Below are 11,469 nucleotides of genomic sequence, written 5' to 3' on the forward strand. Positions count from 1 at the left end.
CACACGACTTTCTCAGACACATAGACTGGCTGTGAGATACACCCACTGTGTTAGACACAACTGCAAGATGTTCAATTGTTGGCTAACGCACTCAACAACTAATGTTAACCTCCCAACACAACACTCAAAAAAGGTTGAATAAACAAACAAACTCAAATTCATATGCAATTTAAAAGAGGCTTACCCAAATGACTATTATCTCCTTATGTTGATGAAGAGGAGCATGTAAAATGAATCGGACACAAATAACTCTGTTTTAGGATTCATGAGAACACAATAATACATGGTGTCAGACCAAGGCTCTGCATCTGTCTTTGTGCTCCTAGACCTTAGTGCTGCTTTTGATACCATTGATCACCACATTCTTTTGGAGAGATTGGAAACCCAAATTGGTCTACACGGACAAGTTCTGGCCTGGTTTAGATCTTATCTGTCGCAAAGATATCAGTTTGTCTCTATGGATGGTTTGTCTTATGACAAATCAGCTGTAAATTTTGGTGTTCCTCAAGGTTCCATTTTAGGACCACTATTGTTTTCACTATATATTTTACCTCTTGGTGATGTCATTCGGAAACATAATGTTAACTTTCACTGCTATGCGGACGATACACAGCTGTACATTTCAATGAAACATGGTGAAGCGCCAAAATTGCACTCCCTGGAAGCCTGAGTTTCAGACATAAGGAAATGGATGGCGGCAAATATTTTACTTTTAAACTCGGACAAAACAGAGATGCTAGTTCTAGGTCCCAAGAAACAAAGAGATCTTCTGTTGGATCTGACAATTAATATTGATGGTTGTACAGTCATCTTAAATAAAACTGTGAAGGACCTCGGCGTTACTCTGGACCCTTATCTCTCTTTTGACGAACATATCAAGAATATTTCAAGGACAGCTTTTTTCCATCTTCGTAACACAAAAATCTGAAGCTTTCTGTCCAAAAATGATGCAGAAAAATGTATCCATGCTTTTGTCACTTCTAGATTAGACTACTGCAATGCTCTATTTTCCGGCTACCCAGATAAAGCACTAAATAAACTTCAGTTAGTGCTAAACACGGCTGCTAGAATCTTGACTAGAGCCAAAACATTTTATCATAGTACTCCAGTGCTAGCCATTGCTTTCCTGTTAAGGCTAGGGCTGATTTCAAGGTTTTACTGCTAACCTACAAAGCATTACATGGGCTTGCTCCTACCTATCTCTCTGATTTGGTTCTTCCGTACATACCTACACGTACGCTACTGTCAAAAGACGCAGGCCTCCTTATTGACCCTAACATTTCTAAGCAAACAGCTGGAGGCAGGGCTTTCTCCTGTTGAGCTCCATTTTTATGGAATGGTCTGCCTATCCATGTGAGAGACGCAGAATTGGTCTCGACCTTTTAGTCTTTACTGAAGACTGCTCTCTTCAGTAGGTCCTATGATTGAGTGTAGTCTGGCCCAGGGGTGTGAAGGTGAACGGAAAGGCACTGGAGCGACGAACCACCCTTGCTGTCTCTGCCTGGCCAGTTCCCCTCTCTCCCCTGGGATTCTCTGCCTCTAACCCTATTATGGGGGCTGAGTCACTGGCTTACTGGTGCTCTTCCATGCCGTCCCTAGGAGAGGTGCGTCACTTGAGGGGGTTGAGTCACTGATGTGATCTTCCTGTCCGGGTTGGCGCCCCCCTCGGGTTCGTGCCATGGGGGAGGTCTTCGTGGGCTATACTCGGCCTTGTCTCAGGGTAGTAGGTTGGTGGTTGAAGATATCCCTCTAGTGGTGTGGGGGCTGTGCTTTGGCAAAGTGGATGGGTTATATCCTGCCTGTTTGGCCCTGTCCGGGGGTATCGTCGGACAGGGCCACAGCGTCTCCCGACCCCTCCTGTCTCAGCCTCCAGTATTTATGCTGCAATAGTTTAAGTGTTGGGGGGCTAGGGTCAGTCTGTTATATCTGGAGTATTTCTCCTGTCTCATCCGGTGTCCTGTGTGAATTTAAGTATGCTCCCTCTAATTCTCTCTCTCTTTCTCTCTCTCTTTCTCTCTCTCTTCTCTAGGAGGACCTGAGCCCTAGGACCATGCCTCAGGACTACCTGGCCTGATGACTCCTTGCTGTTCCCAGTCCACCTGGTCATGCTGCTGCTCCAGATTCAACTGTTCTGCCTGCGGCTATGGAACTCTGACCTGTTCACTGGATGTGCTACCTTGTCCCGGACCTGCTGCTTTGGACTCTCGCTCTACCGCACCTGCTGTCTCTAACTCTGAATGATCGGCTATGAAAAGCCAACTGACATTTACTCCTGAGGTGCTGACCTGTTGCATCCTCTACAACCACTGTGATTATTATTATTATCTGTCCCTGCTGGTCATCTATGAATGTTTGAACACCTTGGCCATGTTCTGTTATAATCTCCACAAGGGCACAGCCAGAAGAGGACTGGTCACCCCTCAGAGCCTGGTACCTCTCTAGGTTTCTTCCTAGGTTCTGGCCTTTCTAGGAAGTTTTTCCTAGCCACCATGCTTCTAAATCTGCATTGCTTGCTGTTTGGGATTTCAGACTGGGTTTCTGTACAGCACTTTGTGACATCGGCTGATGTTAAAAGGGCTATATAAATACATTTGATTGATTGACTTGAAAAGCTTTATATGCCAGAACATTTTTGAGAGAAGCTGTAGCCGCTGGCAATACTAAAACTGCATTATTACTGTCTAAATTAAACATTGATCGAAGCGAAGAGATTTTCATCAGTGTTTTACATGGACTGGAGAAGAATTTAAACACTGTTTGTGTGATTGTGAACAAAGACCAACTCCAATACCATCCAGCTGGTAAATTATAGGCCCAGAGTAGAGGAAGGCATGGAAGGTCTGTCTGTCTGCCTCGACAGTCTGAGCAAATAAATGAGTTGAGTAGAAGCTGTCCCCATACACAGTAATGGAATCTATTTAAGGCTATTTTATGATAGCACTTCACAAACATCCTGAACTTCAGTACTCAAGGCCACCATTGTTACCAAAAAAGACTACCTCAAACAAGTAAAGGTTTCCCTTTATGTGAGGCAACTGAACATAACTTGAATTGGAAAGGCCTTGGCTGTACCATAACCTTGAATATAATTGAGTACCCATATACCAAAGGTCATCAAGGTCATTTCATTTGAAATAAAAAGCATTTCTCCCGTCCTTGAAGACACCTCACAAACCTGAGGGCCAGGCAGGAAGTTATTGTGGAACCTTCCTCATCCACACAGCCCAGGCCTATTCCAGTGGATCTAATTAACACCATTGAAGCTGCCAGTGCAGGCCTGGCTCTATGGTTGCAGCCTGGAGGCAGGTTTATGGACTTAAATACGAACTGCCTTTAGCCACCACAGCAGAGCTCCCAAGAGTCAGCCTAGTCAGCCTAGTCAACCTCCTTGACCCTGTTTCACCCTGACACCCTTCAGAATTGTGTTTCTATTCAGTTGGCTTCTCATTTAATTTGATTCATCATATAGCGCCACAGAAGACCGTGGGCTTCTTAATGCTCTCCATTGAGTCTGAAAGTTTGTTGGAAAACATACACTACTCAATGAGAGGTGACTTCGCTTTCCTTTCCTGGGGATTGACTGAATACAATAACTTCATACTATATCAACCATAACAAATACAGTCAATATACAGATGTAGGATCTTAATTTTATCACCCTGTTGCAGGAGAACCTTCCTGCATTGCAGGAAATGTAAAACGTGTAGTGTTGAGGTTTAAAAAGGCAGAAGTTTGTAATTTCCACTTTGAAATTTGAGACTTGATTTTCCCCTAGGAAAAATGTATCAACCCCTATACATTTTTTAATGAATTATAATCCACATAATAATTCTAATTTCCTGTTGCTGCAGGATTATTTTCAATGATGACCTTCACTTCTGTTATCTTCTTTCATCTCCTCTCTCACCCCCACATCTCGTTCCTTTGTATCTTTTGGGGCAGCTTTTATTTAGCTTAATACATGACTGACAACATCTAAACCACCGATGGCAAGGTAAATAAAGGATTGTCAGGATGTGACAGATGGGTGACTTGCCCAGAGTTCTTCTGGGGGCGGAGTAGACTTTTTAAGTCATATGTCAATCACGTCTCTGCTAAAGGACAGCTCTGCAGACATGCCTGTGAAATTATGGGAAAATATATATAATCAACTGAGTATCCTAATGACTGATACAACAACCATATAGCCCTTTTTGTAGTTAGGTAAGGTGAGGTGAGGACAATGAAAAACCTTAGTGTTTCATAGCATTAATTATTACTTGAGTTAAACTTATATCTTCAATTTGTTTTACAGTACCTTTTATTGTTATCCCTGCAGAATATCTCCAAATGATGCCATGAAGGTCAGTTCCCATGACGAAATGTCTCTTCCTTTTTATATGATAATACAATTCCTACCTAACTTCCCAGTCTGGTGACTTTATCGCCTCCCACCGCCCTCAGGGCCTTGCATAAAGCAACGCCGACCCGTCATTAGCATAATGTGGTCACAATCAGACAATGGGCAATGGAGATTTCCTGTCACAGAGTTGGGCTTGAGCATCTTATTAAAATGATTACTGTCCCTCCCAATGAAATTGGTACTATGCTCCTTGTCCCTTTTATTACAATTATTATTACTGTTCCTGCCATTCCTATTGGTGAATGAAAGAAAGTGTTTCAGCTTCAGAGTGATAATTTAGACAAACTCATATTAATCAAAATTAACAAAACCCCGAACAGGTTGAATATTGCATTCTGCATTCAAAATAGTATAGCATTATGAAATCAAATGTTTTGACAAGTTCATTATTTATGTTCCAATTACAATTAGCCTCTTTCACCCCCCATTTAATCTTACTTTTGGTGTCCCTTTGTAAACTTAGGAACCCTATTCAATCACATACTGTATTAATAAAAACAACTCTTGCACTGGCAGAATAGTTTTGTTCCCAAAACTAAACAATGTTTCAAGAAACTCAAATGGATAAAGTTTAGAACTCTTTGGTTGTCCATTCTGTTGTGCTACAGGGCTGTTGTGCTACAGGGCTGTTGTGCTACAGGACTGTTGTGCTACAGGACTGTTGTGCTACAGGACTGTTGTGCTACAGGACTGTTGTGCTACAGGACTGTTGTGCTACAGGACTGTTGTGCTACAGGACAGCTATCTGTTTAGAAATGAATTAATAGTGTGTAGCTTTGATGTCTAACTTCTCCAGTTTTTGATGGGAAAACTATTTCTGGGAAATGTATGCTTCACAAAATGCCAGTAACCCAGCAGGCAGATACACAGAGATGCCTTTAATATAAATCATCAACTCTTTCATCTGACAGAGGCACATCTCCATTGAAATTAAATTGATAATTTTGGACACAGACTGAATACCAAGCATGTTGGTTTGGTAAGGCAGCTAATATGTTGCCAAGTAATACGAGAATGTGAACAAAATAATTATCAACGAGATTCAGCAAAATTGAATGTGTTGAATAGAATCGAAAAAAGAAATGAAAGGAGTTGATTACACTGTCCTTTCAGAGAAAAACTCAGTAACTCTCTCTTCCATTCATTCATGTTTTGATTTGTTTTGTAAAGAAACCCGTCCCACCCTCAGTTCAAGAGGCTTCCCTTTCACATTCTGATGTTATATTGTACTGCAGAGAACAGATACGTCTGTCTTTCCCCTCAGCTTTGGGGAGCACCAGTCAAAACTCTGACGTCTCCCCCCATCCCGGCCCTGAAACTATTTCCCCCTGGCATCTCTATGTGATGTTGCAGTACTACTTAAGTCGTTTTTAGGGCTTCTGTACCTTACTATTTATATATTTTTTTTACTTCACTCCATTCCTAGAGAATATATGTACTTTTTACTACCATACATTTTCTCTGACACCCAGGCAAGACAGCAATATGGTGCACCTATCAATATAACGGGTTGTCATCCCGACATGCCTCTGATCTGGAGGGTCACTAAACACAAATAATGCATTTGTAAATTATGTCTGAGTGTTCGAGTGAGCCCCTGGCTGTCCGTAAATAGTATAAAAAAATAAGCAAATTGTGGTTTTCTTAATATAAGGAATTTGATGTATAGCATTTACTTTCTACTTTTCTCAAGTATGAAAATGTAGTACTTTTTCCACCACTGCACTTATGTACATTTAAAACCAGATACTTTTAGACTTTTACTCAAGTAGTATTTTACTGGGTGACTTTCACTTTTAATTGAGTAATTTTCTATTAAGGTACTTGAGTACTTTTTCCACCACAGTCTGTAAAGAGAGTTTATTGGCCGTTGCTGTGATTTGATGGGGATGGTAATTGACAGTGGCAGTTTGAATTGATGGTGGAGATGAATTGAAGACTGAACTGAAATGATAGTAGTGGTGGGTGTATGGGAGAAGACAGATATAAGAGTTGTATTTGTGTTGACACATCTTCTGTTCCCGTTCATCCCGTCATTTCTTTAACTATGTCCTGCCTGTTTCCTGTGTGTGGGTGGGTAGGTGGGTGTCTTGGAGAGTAAGTGCCCACAGTCATTAGGATTGAAGAGACAGTAGACATGTTTCCTTTTATTTAAAAATCTCTGTGAAAAAGCTACGCTTTCAGGATTTCATTCATAAAAAGATAAAATATTTGATATTTGTAAAAATGTTACTTCTAAAGAAAAGTAGAAGCACTAAGCTTATAAATATTGATATTTTCAGAATGAAAGACTCCAGGGAAATAAATCAAACGTATAGCATTTAACTGCAGCTCCAGTCGTTCCACCAAACCCATCTTCATTTGTGTCAGGTTTTGTTGAAAAACTTTGGATAGTGCTAAAACAATGCCATCTTTATGCACGTTCGCTATTAGTCTTTTGGGGTGGGGTTTTAAACCACGCTATAAAATGCTCAGTTAAAGTGCTTAAAAGTGACTCAAATGACTAAGACAAGAATGAACTGAGATTATAACTGTATTTTTCATTGGCCTGGGGGCCCCTCACAGGAGCCAGGGATGGAGCTGGATCTGCTCCATGGTTGGTCGGTCCGCTGCCTTAGTGCTCAGGCACCAGCGAATCAGCTGACGGCACTCTGGTGGAGAGGAAGTAACAACAGGTGTATGATTAGACAGAGGATAACTCCACAATCATCTATTGTAGTATGAGGTTACATCATCTACCCCTTTATGGAAACCTCTTCCCCTACTTCATCCAACCCTCCTTCCCTCATCCCTCTATCTCTGACCGGGGGACAGTCCCTTGGTGAAGCGCACGCGGCCCTTGATGGTTTCTCGGATGGTGCTGAAGGGCAGGAAGCCACATATCAGGTTGTAGAGGGTGATGCCCACCGACCAGACAGTAGCTGGACCTGCCAGGTACTGTCTATGTAGGAACCACTCTGGAGGGGTGTACTCCAGGGTGCCTGAGAGGAGGCGGACAGACACAGGAAATGTATTATTCAGTAGCCTTTTTGAAAGCATACTGAGATCGTAGGCCGCATGCTGAAATCAACAATAGGGCTAAGTGGAGTTTCCGTCATATTGCTTCCACTCTCACTGAGCAATTCTTAGTGATCTGCTCTCTCAACCACCACATTCCCTCCCTTACACTCTCCAAGGTCTCTAACCTGCAAAGTCCTTGTAGGCCGTATTCTTCAGCAGGTCTCCACAGCCAAAGTCGAACAGCTTGACGTGCTGCGAGTCAGTCTGGATCAGCAGGTTCTCTGGCTTGACGTCCCGGTGCAGGACCCCTCGCTCGCTGCAGTGGTTCAGCGCCCTCAACAGCTGCACCATCACCTGGCGCGCTAAGCCCTCGCTCATGGTGCCTCCCCGGTCCTGGCAGAAGGCGATAAGGTCCTGGCAGGGCTCGGGGCGCTCCAGCACCATGATGTAGCGCGACGGTTGGTCAAACCACTCCAGCAGCTGCATGATGTAGGGACACTGTGGCGCCACGTTCACCTGCTTCATCAACGCCACCTCCAGGGGCAGGGGCCCTTCTTGCCCAGGCTGTGTGTGCAAAGGAGGAGGGGGAGAGTGAACTGCTGTTAGCAATTGCAGTTAGGCTAGCATTAGTAGAGATAACTGATATAACCCCTACAGTAAAATCAACCAGTAGGCTAACACTCACAATGTCCAGCTCCTCCTCAGCTTGGGCCTTGGACACATACTTGATGGCTACCTGTGGGACAGGAATAGCAACAACAGTCTAAGTACAGCTGTTACATGTGAAAAATGTGTTGTTATAACATTCTCAGTGCTTTCATGAGAATAATACAAAATGAACTCATACAGGAGACAGCTGAGGTTGGTCAGGTATGATGAAGGGCCTTCCAGAAGTAAATGACAAGGTGAAGATATATGAAAGTTGTTAAAGGAAAAGCAGTTACACCATCATAAAAAGCCATTATGAAGGAATGTTGTCAGGCTTCTTAGCTGCACTGTGCAATTAAAGCAGACATTAGTTATATTCCCTTTTACATCAAATATACTGAATAAAAATATAAACGCAACATGTAAAGTGTTGGTCCCATGTTCCATGAGCTAAAATAAAAGATCCCAGAAATGTTGATTACACACAAAAACCTTATTTCTCTCAAATATTGTGCACAAATGTGTTTACATCCCTGTTAGTGAGCGTTTCTTCTTTGCCAAGATAATCCAGCCACCTGACAGGTGTGGCATATCAAGAAGCTGATTAAACAGCCTGATCATTACACAGGTGGTTCTTGAACTGGGGACAATAAAACTGCACTCTTAAATGTGCAGTTCTGACACACAACACAATGCCACAGATGTCAAAAGTTAGAGGGAGCGCTCAATTGGCATGTTGAGTGCAGGAATGTCCACCAGAGCTGTTGCCAGATAATTGAATGTTAATTTCTCTAACATAAGCCGCCTCCAACGTCGTTTTAGAGAATTTGTCAGTATGTCCAACCGGCCTCACAACTGCAGACCACGTGTAACCACGCCAGCCCAGGACCTCCACATCTGGCTTCTTCACCAGCCACCTGGACAGCTGATGAGTATTTCTGTCTGTAATGAAGCCCTTATGTGGGGAAAACCTCATTCTGACTGGCTGGGCCTGGCTCCCAAGTGGGTAGGCCTATGCCCTCCCGGGCCCACCGGCTGCACCCCTGCCCAGTTACTTGAAATACATAGATCAGGGCCTAATGAATGTACTTCAATTGACTGATTTCTTCATATGAACTGTAACTCATTGAAATATTTGCCTGTTGCATTTATATATTTGTTCAGTATAATTACAGGCTTGTTCAATGACTGGGTCATTCTTCCTGATTTGCAAGGGAGCAGCGCAAGATCTCACTAATTGAAAAGAAAGTTAATATTTTCTATTGAAAAGGAAAGTTTAGTGAGGTTGGGTAACTCATTTCCTACACTGCCACTGTTAGGAAAGAAGAGAGGCTAAATCTGGAGGATAGATGGAGTGAAAGACAGAGAGGGGGGAGAGCAATTATATTGACTGACAGCCCACAGGGAAATAGAATGTACTGTAACAGGAGGACCTAGGTGAGAATATGCCTGTCAATACAATGGCCCAAAGCATTTCTTACCGCAGAGCAGTCTCAAATGGTGAGTCACAGCCCAGTCAAATTTGGGTTATAGCTCAACACTGGGCCCTGGGTTTGTTCCTGTTTCAGGTCACATTGACTTTGGCTGGCCATGTCACAGTACAAAAGAATGTGAACCACTGCAGGGGAATATTTAGTCTCCATTCTCTCACCAAGAAAATATCTCAGACTACCATTGCAACTGTATGAGAAGACCAGCCTCAGTTGAATCTTGCCCCCTGGTGGGCCAGGGAAGGTGAGTGTGTGCTTGATCCATGAAATTGGACAAGAGTTATGGGAGTTTAGGTGTAAGATGGAATCAAGAGGTGCCTCTTTGTTTTAAATACCCTTGGCTGCTTAAATAAGCTACAGTAGCTTCATGCAAAAGCACTGCTCGATTTAGACTGAAATATGTGCCGGTACTCATTTTGGGTGCCGTTACTGTTTACATTTAGGTGCAGGAGCAACACAATACATTTGAGCTAATATTCTATAAAAGGAGTTTAAGCAGTAGAAAATGTGAGGAGCTGGTACTCAGCTCCAGTGAGCTCCTGCCCAAGTCAAGCACTGTGCAAAAGAAACTCAAATCAATAGTCCACTGCCATAGAGAGCCGACAAGCTATAGCATCGATGAGACAGAACGTCTCAAACAACTAGAATATAAGAATTTGCAAGGGCGTGAGGCTGTCTATGATGATTAGATCCCTTGAGTGTGTGAGAAGGAGGAGTCTGCGAGTGTGTAAGATTGAGAATGTGAGAGTAGAAACATGTATAAGACTACCAGTCTGTTTCTGCTTTCAACAATATATCAGTTCTTTGTTGCTTTGCCAAACAAGCAGGACAACAACAAGTTGGTTGAGGCAGAAACAGACTGGGTAACCAGACTGGCTTAAGATTTTGTATGACACTAAAACAATATTAAATATCACACAGACATGTGTTTTCACAGGAAAGGGAAGAGTTGTGTGTTGTCTCACCGGCATGCCGTCAGATTTGCGGGTCCCTGCATAGACAGAGCCATAGCCCCCTTTCCCCAGCAACGTCCCCTTTACATACAGCTTTTCCAGCCGGGCTGAAACGAAACAAAGCTGTGAAAATGAATTCCCTCCTGATGGGACCGGAAATGATTTTTTTATCTGTTTGGTGGTCACTTTTACCTTTGCGGTGGCGTTTAGTGGCTTTAGGGCGGGAAGTGGAGGGGTAGTCATCCTTTGCCCCCACCAGGCACAGTGGCCAGGGGCCTTGAGTCTGGTTCAGGGCTGGACCATGGCCTACAGGCTCCATCCAACCCCCCCTGCCTGGGGCCCAGGCCCTGGAGGTCACAGCGTTGCATCTCTGGCTAACATTCCCTGTACGCCGGCACAGGACCTTGGGTGCAGGGGGAGCCGGCACAGCAAATAGCTCCTGGAAAGCCTTTGGCTCCTTGGACCCGTTACATTCTAAGTCGGGGGAAGCAGTTTTGGCGTTGTGGAACCCAGACCTTTTCCTCTTCCGCCTGCCGCCTCCATTCAGACCCCAACCCTGGTCAGAGCTGTTGGGGACTATAGGGAGAACAGAGAGGGAGGGGCAAACAGTTAATGATAACATCCTTTTAAAACAGATATTTAAATATTAGGTTAACTTTTTTGATAATAACAACAAGATCAATGTAGTTTGATTATAAAATGTATTCTGTCATTTCCATCCCTTCTCCTTCCATATACCCATTTACAATATAGCCTAAATGTATTTATCTAGCCTACTTTACAAGACTAGGCACCCAGGCTACTTTTTTTATTTTCGTTTACCTGGAGAGAGAACTTCCTGGGAGCTACGAGTAATCATGGTTGAATTCTACCCTCTTAAATCAGCCATGATTTTAGGTAGGCTGAAACGGATATCAAACCAGATATTTGCGTCTGACAGATTGTCACATGGCCTTAAAAAACACTATTGCTCTGA

General features: G+C 43.3%; 1 protein-coding gene across 2 annotated transcripts; it reads right to left on the reverse strand.

Moving 5' to 3' along the window:
• Positions 1–6,917: 6,917 nt before the first annotated feature.
• Positions 6,918–11,469, reverse strand: LOC115164982 (serine/threonine-protein kinase pim-3-like). 2 transcript variants are annotated; one of them, XM_029717975.1, is made up of 7 exons: positions 11,316–11,469; positions 10,686–11,069; positions 10,506–10,600; positions 8,088–8,138; positions 7,588–7,966; positions 7,207–7,383; positions 6,918–7,053 (listed from the first exon to the last, which is right to left on the reverse strand). In XM_029717975.1, the coding sequence occupies exons 1-7, from the start codon at positions 11,350–11,352 to the stop codon at positions 6,962–6,964; spliced, it is 1,215 nt and encodes a 404-aa protein (XP_029573835.1). In that variant the 5' UTR covers positions 11,353–11,469; the 3' UTR covers positions 6,918–6,961. The 2 variants fall into 2 exon arrangements, with proteins under 2 accessions (XP_029573835.1, XP_029573827.1); XM_029717967.1 differs by lacking the exon at positions 11,316–11,469 and having other exon boundaries at positions 10,686–11,139.

The sequence above is a fragment of the Salmo trutta genome, chromosome 3, assembly GCF_901001165.1.
Source record: "Salmo trutta chromosome 3, fSalTru1.1, whole genome shotgun sequence".
In the NCBI taxonomy this organism is placed as follows: domain Eukaryota; kingdom Metazoa; phylum Chordata; class Actinopteri; order Salmoniformes; family Salmonidae; genus Salmo; species Salmo trutta.

What these genes read in the sequence shown, in the direction of transcription:
- LOC115164982 (XM_029717967.1), bottom strand. Translation starts at nt 11,115, where the DNA reads ATGTTATCATTAACTGTTTGCCCCTCCCTCTCTGTTCTCCCTATAGTC. An exon ending in CTGAGGAGGAGCTGGACATT is followed by an intron (nt 7,967 to 8,087) that starts GTGAGTGTTAGC and finishes TTGCACACACAG; the next exon opens with CCTGGGCAAGAAGGGCCCCT. An exon ending in GGCCTACAAGGACTTTGCAG is followed by an intron (nt 7,384 to 7,587) that starts GTTAGAGACCTT and finishes GCCTCCTCTCAG; the next exon opens with GCACCCTGGAGTACACCCCT.